The following is a 20,821-nucleotide window of genomic DNA, read 5'->3' on the forward strand; positions in this document are numbered from 1 at the left end:
TCTCAGGAGGACCGAAGGAGTATTTAAATACGGTGTCCGAAGACACGTAGAAACGCCGCTGTCGCAGTAGAGGAGGTGGAAGTAGCTTGATCGACCGGCCAGAACTGAGAGAGCCTTCTTGTCCGGAGACGAGAGACTCTGGTTCAAGACAGAATCGGCAAGCTCCGATCGCGGCAAACCCACCGTCGGTTTTGGTCCCTTCTCGGGCCCCAAAATGACTTGAGCAGAGACATGGGCTCTGCTGGTGGGAGCGGCGATCCTTCCCCCAGGTCATTGTGCTGACGAATCAGTGCAAATAACCGGGCAAGTTACTCTGAATCTCGGAAGTTACAGCGTCTTGAGGAGTAGGACCATCCAGTCCCTCCAACAAGAGCAGCTCCCAGGACCCTCCTCCTTCAGAAGAAGGACCAGCAACAGATCCCTGACGGTTGCCTCCAATCACTTGCGCGTACGTCCTGGTTGGTCCTAAGACCATACCTGGCACGTGCGGCGTCGTGACGGGATCGTGAGCGGCGCATCTCTCACGATCACTCCTATATACCTCGCTCTTCCTGGCGTATGCCGAGGAAGTTGAAGGTATCGGAGAGACAGAACTGACGCTACCCCCTCCCCCCCCTGACGGTCGCCTCCAATCACTTGCGCGTACGTCCTGGTTGGTCCTAAGACCATACGTGGCACGTGTGGCATCGTGAAGGGATCGTGAGCGGCGCACCTCTCACGATCACTCCTAGCTACCTCGCTCTTCCCGGTGTAGCCCGAGGAAGTGTAAGGTAGTGGAGAGACAGACCTGACGCTCCCCCCCCGCTCGCTGGCAGGACCAGCGTACGTGGGGGGCTGCAGCCGATCACCAACCCGCGGTGGGGATCGATCTGCAGGCCTGGCCGTGCCGCTCACCTGTGGCGAGCGGCTCGACTGAGCACGTCGACCCCGGTCCCGTGCGTCAGACGAGCTGCTGCTGGTCACCGTATCCGCCCGGTTCCTGTGGGAGCGGCGGTCAGGTGACCTGCAGAGCTCACTTTCGCGGTGAGACCGGTGAGCGTCCTCGCGGCACGTCAAACCGCTGGTACCAGCCGAGGCTGGTACCGTCGGTCGAGGGGGCCTGGGGGGACCTCTTCCCAGCCTCACCCGTGGCCGGTCAGAGACCGTCACGTCACCCGAGGTACCGGCTGGTCGCTACGAGAGCGCGGCCCGCTGGCCTGGCGAGAGTCACCTGAGCGGCTCTCGACAGTCTTCTGCTCCGTGCCTCGGTCATGACGCTGAGCGAACTCAGGCGTCTTAACTTTGGCTGCACGGTCACCCGAAGGAGACCGTACACTCAGAACTTCTCGCGGACGAGAAACCGAGCCGGTACCTGGCTTAGCAGCAGAGCTGCCAAGACCAGGCGAGGGTGTACCAGCGGTAGCCAGCACACCCTTGGTCCCCCCCGCCCCCCCCCCCGTCTTCTTCTTCTTCTCAGAAGGGGAGACGGGCCCGCCGTTCCCGAAGAACAGGAGGACCAGCAGAAGAACCCACCCCCCCCGTCACACCGAGTGTGACGAGCCCTTCGAAGTTCCCGAAGGAGTCTTCTTAGGGGGATATAACAAAACCCGGTTACCAGCTGGTCGCTGCGAGAGCGGCCGCTGGCCTGGCGAGAGTCACCTGAGCGGTTCTCGCCAGCCTTCTGCTCCGCCCTGCCGTGGTCTTGGCGCCGAGCGAACTCTGGCGCCGAAACTTTGGCTGCACGGTCTCCCGAGGGAGAGCGTACACTCGGGATCTCCCGCGAACGAGAGACCGAGCCGGAACCTGGCGTAGCGGCATCGCCGCTAGCACCAGGCGAGGAAGTACCAGAGCTAACTGATACTCCTCTGGTCCCCGTCTATCTCTTCCTACGGAAGGGAAGACGGGCCCCGCTCCCGAGGAGCAGGAGGACCAGCAGAAGGACCCCCGTCCCACCGAGGTGGGACGGGCCCTTAGAAGTTCCCGAAGGAGGACTTCTTAGGGTGGGGGGGAGGCAGCCTTCTTCTTCTTCGGCTTATGGGACCTTAGAAGTCCGAAGGGGGAAGGGGAAGGGCAGCAAACAGACGAAGACGAAGATGACACCTTCCTCTTCTTCGTCAGCTCTCGCAGGACAGTCGTCAAAGGTCCTCCATCCAGGCCAGAGTCGGGCCTATTGCCGAAGCAACACGGCCCGACTGCACCTGTCCGGAAGGACCTGGGACTGGGGAAGACACACCATGGGCTGGACCAGCATGGACAGGCAGAGGAACCAGGAGCGACAGGAACAGCAACCAGCTCAGGAGCGGCAGGAACAGCGGCAGCAGTAAACACAGAAGGGGACAGCCAAGCCCAGTAGCGGGAACCACATCAGCGACAGGTACGGCAGGCCCAGCCATCGCCTCGTAGAATCATCGGCAGCCAGCGGGAACCTGGTACTGGCGGCCGGTCCAGGGGCGAGCTGCTGGAACAGCGGAAGTCTGGGGCAGGCAACTCGAAGAAAACACAGGCGGCGGCGGCATACCCCTCCTCGGTACGGCGGCCGACCGCCCTAGAAGCGGCAGACGGCGTCACCGACACAGCATGGGGAGTGTAGACCACGGGGGAAAGCAGCATAAGCGGCCGTGTTGAAGGTTGTAGTGGAGACCACTCCAAGGTCACCGCCCCAGACCTCGCTAGACGCTGCAGCAGATCGTGGATGCTAGGCACGCCCTGCAGCCGCAGTGGCCCATACCTGTCCAAGGTCGTCTCCCACGGATGTAGCACCTGCGGTAGCACAGACAAATTAGTAAGAGGGGTTCCCTCACGCACGGGGGGGGAGACATGCCCCACCCCGAACGGAAGGAAGACCCCAAAAACAAAATATGAGGAAGCTGAGCGGGGGGGCAGGAAAGAAGACGAAGAATTGGATACCAAGGGAGTCGCGGGAGAGCTTTCCGACGACTTCCCGGCAGACCTTCGTTCCCCTACCCACGCACAGCAGTGAAAAGTAATATGAAAATGAAACAGAATACTGCACTTGCGATTCACTTCATAGAACTTAAAGGGGGAAAGATCAATTCCCGGGTAAGAGCGGAAACTTGATCCATAATAATATGATGCTATCATAAATATATATGAAAATGAACAATACTGCACTTGCTATTTTCACTTTCACAGCAATAAATCGTAAGGATTAATTCCCGGGTAAGAGCGGAAATTGATCCAAAAATTAAATTGATGCAATTAATAATGAAAATGAAAAGAAAAAAACTGCATTGCGAATCCACTTTCATTGCATTCTATTCATACAAAATAAGAGGCTCGTGCCGAACGCAATCAAGCTCTCGGCGACGAACGCACAGGCAAAAATATAATGAAAAAGAGTACTTAACAATCTTTCAATTACACACTTTCGCCCAAAATACATGACTCGGCGCGAGTGCGCCCGCCCATCGGCACCGAGATATAATTCAAGGGTTCAATTCATGAAAAGAGCGGAAATCGCCGTCTCTACGGCGATAGCTCCATGTTGATTCATAATTAAGTAATGAAAATGAAAACAGTGTACTTACAGTTTCATTTTCAGTCAAACAAACCATACGACGATGAAGCGGGGCAGAGAGCGATGACGAACACGTCCTTCACACCCCTCGGCCGAAAGGCAAAGTGATTCTTCACCTCTCGGGCGCGAAGGGCGAGCGCACAAGCAGTTAACACCGTTCTCCCCTTGTTCGAAGCTTACGACCGTCCCCAGCTGCCGCTAGTACTTCCCTTCCTATTGTTAAAAGGACCGAGGGTTTGTATTACGTATCGGAACAAAAAAGGTTTTAGTTCTTTCGCCAAACATACCATGCTGACAGGAACCCATTGCCTAGTCTTTCTAGAATTTGATTCCAGATTCCAAGCCCAAAATTTCACTCGTCCTTTTGGTCGTTAGTACCAAGAGAAACATTGATGAGGAGCAGTTCCATCTTGTCAGAACATGGAATCTGAGGCCCAAATAGGATCCATTGTAATTATAAGATCTCCTAGTCTTGTCGTATAGGGGTATTGTATAAGATCCCGAAGATCTTAATGCTCTGCTATCTCCAATTCCCTCCCTTTATAGAGACAGAGTATAGCCTTTTACTGCGTTCTTTGATAGCAGAAATATACAAAGGTGATTCTTTCCTCTGAAAGGGAAGAAAAAAACCGCTATGTGGTTCACAGAGGTATCGGAAGTGGACAGTTTCCTCATTCCCTCTAGCGACGACCTCAGTAATCAAATATCTTATTCATGACTACTGTCATTTACCTTGAAACATCCTCTCATTCATGTCCATTTCAGGTCAGTCTGCACGCAGACAGACTCAGAGTGGAGAGGTTGTTAAGGTCCATTTAAAATAGATGCTGAAAGAATATTCAGACTGTCTTGGAAAAGACTTCCAAAAACTTGCTGTGAGAAGAACGTGACCTCTGTGAATCCAACCTCTCTAAGTCTAAAATGAGGCATAACGTATTATCCTCTCTTTCTTTGACGCCCTTTGTCTTACATTCTGTAAAGAGTTTATATTTTAGGGGAAAAAGCCTAAATTTTATTCCCCTTTCTATAAAATAAAGATGTGTAGATTGCTACCTCTCTCTTATATTCTTTCTTCCTTCCCGTCCTCGTGCCTGGGCAACGAGAGAAATGGAAAATTCTATCATCGTTATTCAGCAAAACAACAATTATTATTATCCTATTCTCCTAATAAATGATCCAGGATCGAGGAGAATCATTCAAGATTCCTATCCTAGGACATCAGGCCGTAATGTACGGTTCAAATACTTGAAAAAGCCTCTCAACCACCAATACTGAGAGCTCTTACGAGTCTTTTCCCAGTACCAAAACATTACAAAGGTCTCCCTGTTACTATGTTTACATAGGAGTAGGATAATATAACATCCTGTTCAATAACAATGAAAGAGGAGAAAGAGGAGCTGCATGGTTCAAGGGACTAGCCGAAACGTGCAATAAAAAAGGGGTTGCCAAGGTCTTTCTAAAACCTGCACCCAGATTAACTTATGAGTCCGATATATTTTCTATCACTTGTCTCATAAGGTTGAGGAAAGCGAGAGACTTCTAAAGATATCGGTTCTCTTCACCATGTAAAGGGTCTATAAAGCAGAGAACCCACTTTATCCTGACACGTACTACGTTCGCCTGCGATCTCTAGAATAATTGTCAGTAGAGGGTTGATCTGGCAAAGAAAGTTTCTCCCAAAACAACTCCTCTTGCCAGGAAAGAAGTCGCTCACGCGACCACTATATCACCTGACATGAGAAGTCTGTTCTTGTTAGAGACTTCCGCAATTTCAGTAATCCTGACAAGGGCCACGGCGCCTGTGCGATAACTTGTGTCCCTGTCAGGAAAAAAACTGATCTTGTGTCAGTTCTCAGAGAGGAAACTCATGGAAAGTCTATCCTCAAAATACTGAGAAATTGGAGATCCTGATGTCTTGTGCCTGGTTGGCGCCTCGCTCCTGGGAGGCGTCACGCTTCTGGCTGGCGTCTCGCGCCTCGCAGCGTCCTCGCGCTTGCCTGGTGCCTCGCTCCTGGGAGGCGTCACGCTTCTGGCTGCGTCTCGCGCCTCGCAGCGTCCTCGCGCTTGCCTGGCGCCTCGTTCCTCCGGGAGGCGTCACGCTTTTGGCTGCGTCTCGCGCCTCGCAGCGTCCTCGCGCTTGCCTGGCGCCTCACTCCTGGGAAGGCGTCACGCTTTTGGCTGGCGTCTTGCGCCTTGCTCCTGGGAGGCGTCACGCTTCTGGCCCATTACTTGCAACCGTGGTCAGGAAATCTCGATATCAAAATAAGAAGAGGTGCTGTAAGAATCCTATAATTTACAGTACTTACATAGTTGGATTTTTCTTCTCAATTTTCCTCTAATTCGAGTATATCGGAAGGGGAAATTATTCCTTTCTCGGTTAATTCTTCCGTATCCCCCCCACCTTTTTTTCCTGAACGAGAAATATTTGGCTGGTGCTCTTCGCTTATGCACCAGGCTGGCGCCTCCTACTAATTATCTTTATGTTATGTGCCAGAACATCTGTGTCTTTATGGTACCCGACATCCTTTCATATGTTAATTCCGTTCTTATTATGAAAAACTATTATATACGTAGTATAATCCATTCAGGGAAACATTTCCCACTAAAAGAATGTTTCCCATTCGACTCATACAACTTCTGCGCAAATATCCGATTCTAAATACGGTTGTGTCTTTCTCGAAAGACTTAACCATAGCGTAGTCTTGAAGTGAATCTCTATTACATCTCTCTTCTCACTAAGTATGTAATCTAATAAGACATGCTTTCGTAAGTATGAGTGCATTAATTAATATAATGTTCTGCTGCATAGAATCCTTTAATCATGTTATCTACGGTAAACAGCATTTGAAAGGTTGTAATATCTTTCTTATTGAAAGCTTCCTAACAAAAGGCAGACAATATTTATTTTATGACAGCTTCAGTATTCCCTCAATCCGAGGCTAAGACCACGATTGTAGGGAAGAAGAGATACGGTTAGTTATCCCATTCCGCAGGAGAGAGAGCTGTAACCGACCGCTCACGACTGAGAACAACATGGTACTGCCGCTGGTCTCTCTCATTCAAAGCGAAAGCAGTCTTCGAAAGCCGACTGGCCTTCCATTCCAGAGTTGCCAGTTACTCCATTCAATAAAGGAATCTTATAAAATTTTTTATCGAGCTTCAGGAAGTTTTATATAAGCATAATTAAAGCGAACGAGACTTCGACAAGTCTAGCAACTAATAGGTGTCGTCTAAACAATCCTTTTGAAAAACAATTGCTTCCTAGGAAAGTCCTAGAAGGGTACTGGTAATTCATGGAAACCTCTTCTAACACGAAGAAAAATGTTTCTATCCTACTCTCAATTCACCAATAAAGATATGCTTCTCGATCACTTCTCGAAGACACGAAGGCATCATATAACTCATACCATCCTAGCGTAATAGAATACTCTATAAACTGTTACATTAAGGTAAACCGTATTAATTTAGGAAATTTTGTAAGGATTTCACTTGACCATTATAGCATAAATTTCGGTATGTGAGTATGCCTTGCAATACCGTAGCCTAAGGCGATTTGTCCTAAGCATGGTAGGAGCTAGAAGCTTAAAAGTCATACATATATGCTTTATCACTCAACGAGATCCATATAATTCATTCGATTGACAAATAATCTAAATCGTTCTAATCAGAATAGATCTATATCTAAAATGCACTGATGGGGAATCTTATGTTGAAATAACAATTTCATACCCCCATGGGATAGCGTTCTCGTCTAGTTGCGAAAAAATGTTCGAACAATGACTTTATCACAATGTTATCGAATGATCTCTAATATTATAGAAGGCGCAAATAAATCGTCGCCTAACAAACGAAAGGTGGATCGATTAAAGTCATTCTCATTTTGAATAATTCTACCAGAAGGCATTATACGAGGATCTTCGTCAAATTCATTCATTCGAAGTTCTCCTATCCATCATGGAACAGTAGGAATAAATAGGGAGAAACACTGTTTTAGGATGCCTTTCCAATGGCTATCCCTGGCAGTCTGGGACGCTCTACAGAACCTGCCGAGGGGACGCCTGACCGGTGGGGATTCTCTAAACCTCCTTACGGTTTTTCGACATTCCTTCTCCTCTGGGCTTGTGAGCTTGGAAGAGGTCTAGACCTGAGAGCGAGACAGAGCCGATCAGACGCACCCTCCATTGTAATGGGGGAACACTATAATCACTTCTTACGTTCTAAGAGTTCGCATTTGAACTATATCCAGTCTACAATTTTGCAAATATGATATTGTAGATTCTGCGGAGTAAGAAGGTGATGAAGATGCAACAACTACTAGTACTGTTACTACTATAATTGCTCATAAACACAAGAGCTAATAAAGCTTCTAAAGGGATAGTTACTTTTCTGACTTCCCCAACTAGGAAAAAGATAGTATCATTTCTCAATCAAATCTAACACTTATTTGTATTAATGAATAAATATAAGTAATTCCCTTTCATGAAAGTATAAGTAATTCATCTCGTGAAGTGCATGAGTGTCCTACCGAAATCTTCGGTAGTTACACGTCACTAATCTTCGAAATTTTCGAAGTTAATATCTTATCAAAAAGTTAACAAAAGCGTATGCCGAACCAAAGATCCATTACTCCCTGTAAAAGTTAGCCCAGACGATCGATGGCGATGAAACACGAAAATCCATCAGGAGGAACTGCAAACGTTGTTTACATTCCAAGCGACAGAAAAATATGGCTTAGAAAACGGTATGGTTCCTATTCCCGCCACCCAGCGGCGGGGGGTGGATCACCTGACCTACCTGCCGCGTGTGCCGCGAAATTCGAATTTCTGTCGGGGACGACGGAGTAATAGCTATGTATATATCTGACGGGTAAGTTGAATGTATAAAAATTTTTAGTTGGAAGTAAAAATTTCTAAAGCGTTTGGTGAGATTTCCACTGCCGTAGCCACCCTTTTCAGTACCCTCTGTTTAAATCTTAAAATTTGGCCTTAATTTCTAACTTTGGAGAAAATACTTACTTTCGAAAGGAGAGTAGAGGTCTTTAGCTCCGTTTTTCACCAACAAGAAGTTGCGACTGATGCCATCTCCGGTGTCAGGACGCGTTATAATGTACTTTTTCGGTGGGGTGGCCAGCGTAGATTGTAGGTGGCCTGCTTGGCCTGCTGTGATATTTTACCCTAGTGCACGCTTGTCTTCGTCTTCAACCAAAACGTTGTTTTACCTAAAAACGTCCTGGTAAGGGACCGTGTTCCGATTGTTGTGATGAAAGTGCTCCAGCGTCTGTGGGTACAAGTGGTGTGCGGATTTATCACAAGAAATGGGAAGTTTGTTGACACAAGCGACTCCATAAACATCAAGATGGCGTCAATCTTCTATAAATGAAGCGTAAGTAAAAATTTTGAAAGCGTTTTGGTGAGATTTCCACTGCCGTGGGGACCCTTTTTCACTACCCTCTGTTTCAACAATCTTAAAATTTGGCCTTAATTTCTAATTTTGGAGAAAATACTTACTTCAAAAGGAGAGTAGAGGTCTTTAGCTCCGTTTCTCACCAACAACAAGTAGCGACTGATGCCCATCTCCGTGTCAGGACGCGTGTAAGTACTTTTTCGGAGGGTGATCCTCCGTGACCGTAGTGTGTGGGCCAGTCCATGAGGTTGTTTACCCTAACACGATCTGTCTTCTGTTAAGAGACTAGGTACCAGGGCTAAAGCGATCTGCCATGGCGCTATTCTGGACTATAGGCTAGATTGGGTCTTGCACCAATTGCACAGACTACACCGTTGGTTTAGGATGTAAATTCGTCATGAATATAATTTTTCATAGTATTTAGCAACACGTAAGGTTTTATAAATAAGATTAACACAAGGGCAGTACAGGTAAATCAAATCTACAACCGACGTCAAGACCTAAGGCCGCCCTTCCCCCGGCCTTAGAACTGACCTGCTATAATTACCAAAACCTGCCAAATATACACTAAATACAGTCAATAACTTACAAAGTAAATTCGCATGAAACAGTGCTGAACAGGGGCGTACTTACTTCCTCATACTGAAAATTCAGCAGATTTTAGTGAATCGAAAGCAGACAAGGTGGGATCATAATACAGGGCGCAGCCATGATGTTTTGCTCGATTCGTGACGTCACTTCCCTTGGAAACCACCAATCATAAAACTTACGCTCCTTAGCACATTCGATATGAACGCGACCGTCATATTTTCGTTTTGATTGGATGATTTGTATGCGTGAAATAAAAACTAGTGAGTAAAAGAATTAAAGAAAATAATGAGTAATTTTTATAACTTCCCCTGTTACGTATGAGCAAGAATTTGAGATCTCTGTCGTGCTGTCTGGTTTCGTAGTTCCTCAGAGTATCAGTTTCAAAATCTATAGCATTTTTATAACCAAATCATCTGCGCCATAGGTGAGATTGAGCCGATTCTTATAAAGATTTAAGTTAGTTAATTTCAGGTAATGAACAGTCAAAGTTATTATGATTTCTGTAATACTTTTGAAATTTAAGGGAAAACATTGTATATATATAGCTACTGAACATGGCAAGCGAAAACAGCGTTTTAGTTTCGTTAATAAATATTAAAATAAGACGAAGGAATGCCTGTGGGAATTTGGAAATTTCAGTAACAGTTAGATTCGCAAATGCATTTATAAGCTTCTCGAACACAACAGGTTATCAGTCTGTACTCAAGAAGTTAAACCTCTGACATACAAATACAGTTCGATGATAGCTGTTAAAGAAAGAATGCGTTTTTTTCAGCTATATCAATGCTCAACATGAAAACACAATGTATACACGATGGAACAGAAACAATTAAGCTTAGTTACATATTCATTCAACCTCGTAACACACACACACACACACACAAACTGTAACAAACATCTCTCTATTATTCAAACACTTGATGAAGTCTTCTTGTTGCTAAAATGATAAGCCAAATACATCACAAAACTCGTCCATCAATCTTCAGTTTGTCTTGAAATTTATATTTCATGAATTAGAATTGTTATTACTAATTTCGGTTCTGATATTTACCAGTAGTGGTATATCTTATAGCAATGTACGAAACTTCTTGAATGACATGCGTAATTAACCATAAATAAAGAGTGGCACAGAAAAAGATTCAACATACTTAGGGCTCCCTTTCATCTCCAAGAAAACCAAACGAATGATTTGTAAACAGTACTGAGGGATCTAATTCAGTCTGAAACACACTAACCTTAGATTACCAGTTCTGAACTATTTTGAAATTAATTCGTACTTTGGTTGTAAACAGAGGTTACCTAGCGAACTGCGCTCATCGACTAACTATCTTAACTGCTCCAGATGCTCCTTGGACTGCAAAAGGCCTTGTTGAAAAAAAAAGTTAAGGTAGTGGTAGTTCTTGATTCCTTATCATCATCACTTTGGTTCAACACCTACAGGTAGGAGAAGGTTCCGTTGGACAGACGCCTGGTCTTGAAAGAACAGATGAAAGAAATTAATAGGAATTTGTAAATAATGTACAGAGGAGTGAAAATGAAGGAAAAGAAAAGTTGGAAGATACCCTTTGATCTACTCCCCCTCTATTAAGAGTGATTTGTATAAAAGTAAAGAAAGATTAGGAAAGAGCCTTGGACAGCAGAGGATTATAGCCACAAAGGGTAGTAATTAGTGTTTTATTGTTTATTTGACCTTTCTGTGTGTGATCCCTTTAGTAGAGACCTGGACAGTATTTTTGAAATAGCTAAACCAAACTAGCTTCGTTTATCTGTTTCCACAGCGGCTTTCATTTCCAACCCTCTATTTATCTAATAGTCTTCATGCTTTTCCAGTTGGTTACCACATTCACCCAGGTCACTTGGTTTTGGTACGTCTTTGCCTTGACTTTCCAATTCAAAATGCTCAGACTTCGTTGCCTAATTCCATTTTCTGAAAAACACTCTAGTTAGTATGTTCATTTGTTTGGTTTTGTGTCCGGCCCTCCACCGGGATGATTCCCTCTCTGGCGGGCCCTTGTGCGTTTTCTGAATAAGATGCATCTTATTTTTTCATAATTATCTTTTAGTGTTTTCTCATCAGTATCGTAGCTTCTGTCGTAGAGGGGAGTCTTTCGTTCTTTTTTGAATTTATATAGTCTTGGTGCCCAACGTTCGAATGCTCTCTCACCCGATTTACAATTTGTTCTAGGTTCAAATAACCTATATGCTTCACTTGCATGTCTGATTACAATATTCATTTCAGGTCTAAAACTTAAGCAGTTTCTTAGATATATTGATTCCCCATATTTTAGTGCTTTAAACACTGTAAGAAGTATTTTGTATTCTATTCATGCTTTTACTTGGAATCATTATAAATCTATTAGTGCCATCATAGTAGGGAGATTTATTTTTATTTTTTTTAAGTTTCTCCACTGACGATTCTTCAACCTCTCGTATTCATTGTTGACAATGTCACAATCATATTTCGCGCAGTGTTGCCTTTCTTCTTTTTGATGTTGAAAATAATCCTTTTCCCCGTATGAAAGGTGTTATCCTCTTTCTTTTCGCCTTTAATCATTCTTTTGGTTATACTAGTACCAATGCCACTTACTGTATACTTTGCTTTGTTGGAATCTTTTTCATGTTTTTACAGAAATTATCTCGTATCTTCTTGCTCTTTACTTATGTGAAAAACAAACTTTCCTTTTTAAAGGATGAAAGAGATGTCTCCTTGAATTCTAAAGGGAAAACATCGTAAAATACCAAAGGGTGATATAAAAGGAATTAGTTACGTAGAAACGTGTAGATAAGCCAACTCTGTTCTTTGAGGCCACTGCCTTTTGGCGAACCTCCATGTTTTACAAGTGTTACCTTGTTCGGCTGCATTTTCCTCTGAGACCTATACAATTATCACGTCTCTCCCCTATCTAGAAGTTATTTATACATAGCTTTATCAACGTGTCATCGTTTCATGTTTTTAAGGATATATTCGACGAAGGCATGTCCATGCTAACATAAACATATGAATAGAAAAAAGGAAAACAGGATTACTCATGAAAATGTATGTGGTAATTGATAGAGCACCACCTTTGAAGCATAAAGATAAAAAAGAAAGATCCCGGAGAAGTAGACACATTTATTCATTTGGCTATAGGATAAGGACATGGATAAGGGCTGACTTGGGGAACTGATACAGTAAAGAGGATGGACAGTTTAAAGTATAATTTTAATGAAACGCGTCTAAGGGCAGAATTTCAGTAAGTTAGTTACAAAGAACTACCTGAATTTCTAATCTTTCCTTGCTATTTGAGTTGACGTTCTCATCGGCAACTAGTATTCTGTGTACATAAAATCTCATATACAGACATATCAAATGCATTTTCAGTTAATATAATTTTTTTATATTCATAAATATTTAGTTATTTATTTATCTGATAGGTTATAGAATGTTGTTAATGTGAGTATACATATATTTTTAAATTTGAGTTAAGCTGAACATTACCAACTTAAACTCGTGGGTTCTGCTGACTTCAGTCAGCGCCATCATGTGATTTAATGACGTCATAGAAAAAGTAGTGACGTCACATTCTAATATCACCTTTATTAGAAATATTTAAAATACAATATCTTGTAATTATAATCAATAAAATATTTAAAGAATATTGAAGCAATAAATTTTTTTAATATTTCCGTTTAAGTCGTGCAAACTCTTTGTATACATTGGACGGGGAATCGAGCCTCCATCACAAGACAGCTGTTCGGCAAAATCGAAGACCAGAAGCTGTCAAGTTGTTGTGATTGTTATAACCTTTCGTGTGTTTTGTGTTCCCCGTCAAAATGGTAAGAAAAGTCACCATTATTAAATATATCATATAGTTTGATTTTTAATTTATGTATCGTTGTGTTATGGTGAAATAATTATAGATTGGTCCACAGTAACCTTATATTTTTGATTGGGTTGCCAGGCCAAAGTCAACCCACTTACGTTAGGGTATCAGTCTCAGATTATTATAGTGGGAGGCTTAATTCATTAAATTAGGTTTACATGGCAACGCATTTAAGTATATATGGCGACTCATATTATTGTTGAAGTTTTCGGGGACAGAAGTTATCTTTTCAGGTCCTAGGTAGCCTACTCTTTAATTGTGGACCTGGACCCTAATGTTGTCCCTGCTAAAAGAATGAGTTACCTAGCCTAGGTACCTAAGGTATAGGCTTAGATTCCTAGAATACCTCCTATAATTTTAAGTTTTACCTTATTAGCTTGGGTTAGAAATACACACTTTGGGTTGTATTGAATTTTGTTTTGATGTGGGTATTAGCTACCTACCTATCTTAGGTAGGTAGGTAGCCTAAATAGCAAGGTAATCCTTAATGTTGTAGCCTAACCTGCAGGTTAGGCGGGTAATCCACGGAGGTGCCTCTGAATGTAAAGTCATCCTTAGCCAAGCTCGTGGGATTCTTATTTATCATCAACCTAAAATTTTGTTAGATTTGAGAATGACAGGAGCAGGTTCTAATGCTACCTCCAAGCAAAAGCTTAGTTCTTTGGGTGTGGGGTGTTTGGAGTGGCGGTACAAAGGCCTCCCTGGCCAGGTCAGGGTAAACGTGCCATAGGTCAGTAAGTTAGAAAAGTAAGGCCTGGTTAGGTCATGGCATGGTATTCTAGGAGAGGTTAGGTTTTTTCTGTTGGCGGAATCTGTGGCCATCATTCTCAACTAGTCTCCTAAAATTTGTCTAATTTAGTGGCACTTTTACTTCCATTTTTCAATATTTTGCATTTCAGTTATTCAGCTTCAAACTTACATCAAAACTAGTTTTGTGTAGAAATGATAAACAAAATTTACATTGAGCATTGAAAAAATAGTGGTTAGTTTTGCACTTTTCGGTAGATCTATATTACTATTCCGCGGCGGCCTAGACTATGGCAGTTGCGGTGTTTTTGTGCGGTTTTACCTCCTGAACAAGAATTTAAGTAATATTATTACGGACGACTATAATTAACCCCAGGGACTAGTACTAAACACATACATTTGATGCCCCAATTCCTGGTGGCTTTCGTATTCGCGGGGGACGAACGAAGTGGAATGCTTATATAGAAATACCCACTTTTCTTCTGATGAATTTTGTGACCCCCTTCTGAAATCTCAAAGGGTTAAGCTGACCAGTGTAGCCTTATTTAATAACCGATGAATTGAGGGTTAGGCTAGTTCTTCTTGTTGCCTCTTTAGAGGCAAACTCAGATTTTTCATTTAGTGTATTAAATATCTTAGTGGTTAGGTAAGTGCAAATTTTGAATTTTTTGGTGTAACTAAAGTATTGAAAGTCAAGAAGACATCGAAAGGATATTTTACAGGCTATTGAACAGATCATGAGTGCACACTGCTGTGCTTAATTTTGTTTATATCTATCACGAGTCATATGATCTGAAACCCCATTGCAGATTTTGAAATTTTGACAGACAAAATATACATCATAGCCCAAAAGCTTCCAAATGATGTTTGCTCCAATGGGAACACACAAAAACCATAGCCCTTTGTGTATGAGTATTTGTCAATGCAAGCTGGATTTGGTTGCTGAAATATGAAAAATTTTATTGCTTGGAATTAGTGTATAAATGTAGGAAACTCCCAATCACCAAGCAAACAATTTTAACTTTAGCCACAGTCAAGTCAAGACTGGTCACAGTCAAGTTAAGATTAGTATTCCTACACTCAGATTGACCGCAGTCAAGTTAAGACAATTTTTGCTGCAGTAAGACTGGCCGCAGTCAAATTAAGACTAGCCTTGCTGCACTCCGACTATTGAGATGAAACTTTAAATTTTTTTTTTGTATGCTATGATATTTGTTTAACCAGGATTTGAAAAAGTAATGAGCAACAAAAGGAGTGTGCTTGTTGGGCTTTTTCACAGCAGAGAGGTTTGATATCAATGGAAGCTGTCTGCCATAGGTAGGGATGATACAGGGTCTCTTGAGCATATTAGGGATCCTTAGTCTTCCCCTCATTTAGGGAATGGTGGACTGTCCCTTGCTCTTTCTTCTGTACTGCAGCATAGTTATGAGGATTGTGGATAAGGCTTCACCTGCAACAGGTCATAGCTATTCAGTATCTATGTGTTACGAAGATTTGTATTTGCTTGATTGTGCAGACCCTTGGATAAGGCCTGCTTTGTCAAGTATTTGTGATGTATGCATACAGTCCCCAGGTTATGCACTAGTAAACAGCGTTCATGCAAAGGTTTCTGCATTACAATACTGCAGGTATGGTAGCAAGCTGTGTCCACATGATCGTGCAGACACTTCGGGTGTGTTTTGGGTTCATTTAAGGATCCTGATGCGTCTGTGCACGATAGTACTACATGTATTTGTATCTGTATCCACTTTTGTTTGGTGTCAGCTGATCATATGCAGGCCTGGGAATGTGGACTATAGTCAGTCCCTGGTTATGGCGATCTGGTTTTATGGGCTTGTCTAGCAATGAAAATCTGTGATTTGTGGCGCTGATTTCCACTTAATGGTGTATGTCAGCTGAAAATCGGCAATTTTTGGTTATCGTCACCCTGTTGGTATGGAGTACCCACTGGTAACAGGGGACTGCTTTTTTATGATTGTAAGCCAATGGGCTCATGATGTAGTGACCAATACCACCAATCATTTTGTCCATGATCCTGAGTGCGCTTACCAGGTAATCTTTGTTGACCTCGGGTTTACGTGTTAGTAAAAATAATACGTACTTTAAAAATTTGTAAATTGCAATACACCCCCTGAACACCTGAACTAGCCCTGGTCACTTACCAGCCCGAACCATCATTATTAAAAATTTACCAAATCTTTGGTTAAAATAAACGATCAGTGTTGCCAATCTCCTGGCAAACACCCTCGTTACCTAGTTACCAGCCCACCGCTAGTAGCCCTGCCTCACGGGCGGTCACACCTGCCCTCTCACGTCAATCACTTATCGTTCGCGGTGGAGTACAGATGTATCCACAGCGAACTCCTTTTTGGGGGTCTTGCCCGACCTTCATTTGCACTTTGATTTGATTGATTTTGGTGACGAATTACGCATCCCTTTGGATTACGGTGGATTGCTCTTACACCTTGTCATTAGACATTGATTCTGCAAAGGAAGAAACAACACAGGCTACGACAACGACTACTGCATCCTCGGCCACGACATCACAGAAAAACGACGAGCGGAAGTTCAACAACGTATCGTCTTTGCCAACAATGCAAGAAAAGGATGAGTACCCTATTACACGATAGTCATTCCTTATGCGTAAATTGTAGGCCTGTTCAATATAATGTAAAGACCAGAGTTTGGAATGTCATGAGTGGTCTTTGGACCCAGATGTTAGGGTATCTCAAACATAGGAAAGGTCTCGTATTAAGAAGTAACTGTAGGCAGGAAGAGACTAACTTAGATCAAGATAAAGACTTGGAGACAGTGCTCTTTAAGAGACTTGAGAGTACGCTGACATCGAGTATGACATCTCTGTTACCGATTTTATGTCAAGATTTATGTGAGGATAGATCGAGCAATAGGGATACTGAAATTACTAATTGTTCTTTTCCAGCTCCCCTGCCTGTTTCCAGAATCAGCCCTAACCGGTGCTGGGGGTTATGGGGATCCGCAAGCCCACAGGGCAGGATCCGCCGTCCCCCCTGGCGCGGAGCAGGCAGTGTTGGCAGCAGATTCCCCTTCCCTCGATGACATCTCTGTTACCGATTTTATGTCAAGATTATGTGAGGATAGCTCGAGCAATAGGGATACTGAAATTACTAATCGTTCTTTTCCAGCTCCCCTGCCTGTTCCAGAATCAGCCCTAACCGGTGCTGGGGGTTATGGGGATCCGCAAGCCCACAGGGCAGGATCCGCCGTCCCCCCTGGCGCGGAGCAGGCAGTGTTGGCAGCAGATTCCCCTTCCCTCGATGTGTAAGTTCTCAGGATGATAAAAACTTAGGTCAGATATAGACGAGTAGGGATAATAGGCTACATAGTGTTTAGTTTAGGAAGAGAAGTGCAGGCTTCTTCGGGTCGGGTTTCTATTAAAAGTAGTAGTTTTAGAGGCAGAGTGTCCTTAGAGCATCTTTAGGCTTCTTCCTGCTTCGAGTTCCTTGCATCAGAAGCTTTTAGGCCAGGGTTGGTTTTTCAGATATGCTCCTTCGTCTTTAAGGTACTTTTCCTCTACGTATACGATACGATAATTGTTAATATCAACTAATTCTCCGTTCAATGCATATTGACTTACGATATTCAGTATGAAGAGATCGAATAAAATTAACTACGGTTAGCCTAGTGTTTCACGATGATAATATCGTATGCAATATTCAGTAGCCTAGGCCTAACTAAAGTATTCGCTGTACAACATATCGGTAGTTATTTTTTAATATTGGCTAACGCTGTAGGCTTAAGGCATTCTTGACTTCGGATAATTCAATACAGGTGTAATTGAAAACGAAACGAGAATCCGATCTGAGGTAATATATGAATGTAATCTGACAGAATGAGATCGGATTCTGTCCGACTAAAGCATTATAATTGTATTATAGTATAATCATATTGGCGTAGTATAAACACTAAACTCGGCAGTCATTCACGCTGGAATCAGCGGATGACGAATACGGGTTTGCGTCGCCGTATCCATCTCATTCTCTCCTGATTGACTAAAATGACTAACGTAACAAAACACTCACTTATGCCAAGTTTGTACAAACGTCTTAAAGGAGACGTGTCTTCAACTATGTTGACATTTAATATAGTCAATGAGGTATCTATCTTGGGGCATATAATCAGATGTTCAGATATAAGGAATTTGTATGTATGACGTCTTCATACGTTTAACAGATTATTGCCGTCAGTATTTACATTGAGCTTATGTCAATTAGTTACAAATTTTAATTATTACCAGTCGTATTATCAAATTACAATGACAACTGCAAATTAATATTAGGCCTAATAAAGTTAATTAATTACCTTTAAATATTATTTTATTACTTTTCAATTAAATTACAATTACACTAGCTTGTCGTCAACAGCACTATTGTAAGGAGGTGTGGTTTAGACAGACAAGGATGCCGGCTAGTCTATTTTTTTTTCTCCTTGGCTTCAGATTCAACCATATCACTTGGTCTCGGCTAATGTTTTTGTCCTTAGTTAGCATATTAAGAATATCTGGATACTTAACTTATTGTAACGAAGTCATACTGTTCGTCTTACGATGTAATTTAAGACCAAAATTTGACTGATACGTCTCATTGGAAGCTAGTTTTTCCCTCGGGTGTTAGATGGCGTTAAATTTGAGGATTCCGTTCGTTTTTCACTCGTTTTCATAGGTATTACGAACCTTACACTTTTATATACGTTATTAATCCTTTGTCTGTGTGAAAACAACAGTAATGAGCTCTTTCATGCTATTAGTTTCTTTTACCACGGCTGCGTTGAAATTCATACAAAAGCTCGGGACTTCTGTCCAGGTTGCTGATGAACGTAATTTTGCCTTATTAGCTTCAGCTGCTATCGGATTCGATTACTGTCACACGCTGATCAATACAATAAAGTGATGTTGTTATAGGAGTCGATCGCATTAGCAACAAGTTCTCGTTCGTTGTTCATAGCTGTACGGAGTTATAGAGTATTATCGTTAAGATAATACCCTTTTAACTTTGCTGCAATTTGCAGAGGTGGAGATATTAGACGATCGTAATTTCTCTCTCTCTCTCATCTCTCTCTCTCTCTCTCTCTCTCTCTCTCTCTCTCTCTCTCTCTCTCTCTCTCTCTCTCTCTTTTTTTTCCCTGATTTTCTCTCTCTTTTCCCTGATTTTATATCTCTCTTTTTGTTTATATTCTCTCTTATCCTAGACGATTGTGTTTCTCTCTCTCTCTCTCTTCTCTCTCTCTCTCTCTCTCTCTCTCTCTCTCTCTCTCTCTCTCTCTCTCTCTCACTTTTCTGATTTCATATTCTCTCCATATTCTCTCATCCTATTTTCCACGCTCTCCTAACACTGGACTCATTGTGCAACAGAGGTTTTTCTTCCTTTCACACCTTTTCAAACTTTCTCAATTTCCCTTCAGCGCTGACTGACCTCATAGGTCCCAATACTCGGCCTTTGGCTTAAATTCTATTTTTAAACCCAACAATCTTGCTGTCTGAGTTAGTATTAGAGTAGGGAGCGACTATTAGGAATATGTATAAGGTATTCATGATATGATATATCACAAGAGGATTTTAAGTATTAGGACAGATAGGAAAGAACATGTCTAGGTCTATCTGAGGTATTCTTTCAAGTGCCAACCAGGCAGAGTACAGACAGGCAGGTACAACACTACAAGAGGACATCACTACGATCGACGACACCGTCGCAGACGCACCGATGGACATGGTTGTCTCCTCCGTACCCTGAGAGGCCTAAGGCCACTGGGAGCCTTCATTAACCTCCGTACATGAGCAGGCCTAAGGCCAGCCATGGGAGGTCTTCAGTTTATTCCTCCATACATGAGAGGCCGAGAGCCACATGGGAGGTCTTCAGATTCCCTCCCCCATACATGAGAGGCCGAGAGCCACCACTGGGAGGTCTTCAGTTTTTCCTCTACTCAGGTGAGGCACATAGCCAGCTGAGAGGAAACAGGTTTGTATCCCTTCCGCACTCAATGAGTTTTGAACCTTAGGGTAGAGGTGCAGGGAGTTTTTCCCTCCACATATGGCAGGCCTAGAAGGCCACACATGGGAGATTAGCTTGGACGAGTGACAAATGAACTTGAGACTGACTCGCGTACTCAATTATATTGACTGACAACTAGTACAGTGGAGGGCCGGGCAGATTTGATTCCCCACCTCCAAATTAATGTTGTTAATTGGGCTAGTTCTGGTGTTCAGGGGGTGTATTGCAATATGAAGTTTTTTATTGTAAAACTAATATTGTAATACCTACTGAACACCTGAATGATTCCCACCCTCCTCCCCTCTCATACAGATTATTGAGTTATGATTGACGTGAGAGGGCAGGTGTGACCGGCCCGTGAGGCAGGGCTACTAGCGGTGGGCTGGTAACTAGGTAACGAGGGTGTTTGGCCAGGAGATTGGCTACACTGATCGTTTATTTAACCAAAGATTTGGTAAATTTTTAATAAATGATGGTTCGGGCTGGTAAGTGACCAGGGCTAGTTCAGGTGTTCAGGTAGGTATTACAATATTAGTTTTACAATAAAAACTTCATTTTTTGAAGAGTGAAGGGGAAGGAAGAGGAAAGGGAACTGAAGCTGGAAGTCCACCCCTCTCCCCCACCTTTCTCCAGGCTTGCCATGCAGTTGGGCAATGTGTAGAAATGAGACAGAA

General features: G+C 43.1%; 1 protein-coding gene across 1 annotated transcript in view; it reads right to left on the bottom strand.

The window, feature by feature from the left end:
- The window catches only part of LOC135213022 (probable N-acetyltransferase san), a 58,909-nt gene extending 49,223 nt beyond the window's left edge, over positions 1-9,686 (bottom strand). Inside the window, exon 1 of the mRNA XM_064246831.1 lies at positions 9,554-9,686. Coding sequence (XP_064102901.1) covers positions 9,554-9,561 — 8 coding nt within the window. The 5' untranslated portion in view covers positions 9,562-9,686. The remainder of the gene's footprint in view (positions 1-9,553) is intronic.
- Positions 9,687-20,821: the final 11,135 nt, after the last annotated feature.

Source organism: Macrobrachium nipponense, chromosome 42 (genome assembly GCF_015104395.2).
Source record: "Macrobrachium nipponense isolate FS-2020 chromosome 42, ASM1510439v2, whole genome shotgun sequence".
NCBI lineage: Eukaryota > Metazoa > Arthropoda > Malacostraca > Decapoda > Palaemonidae > Macrobrachium > Macrobrachium nipponense.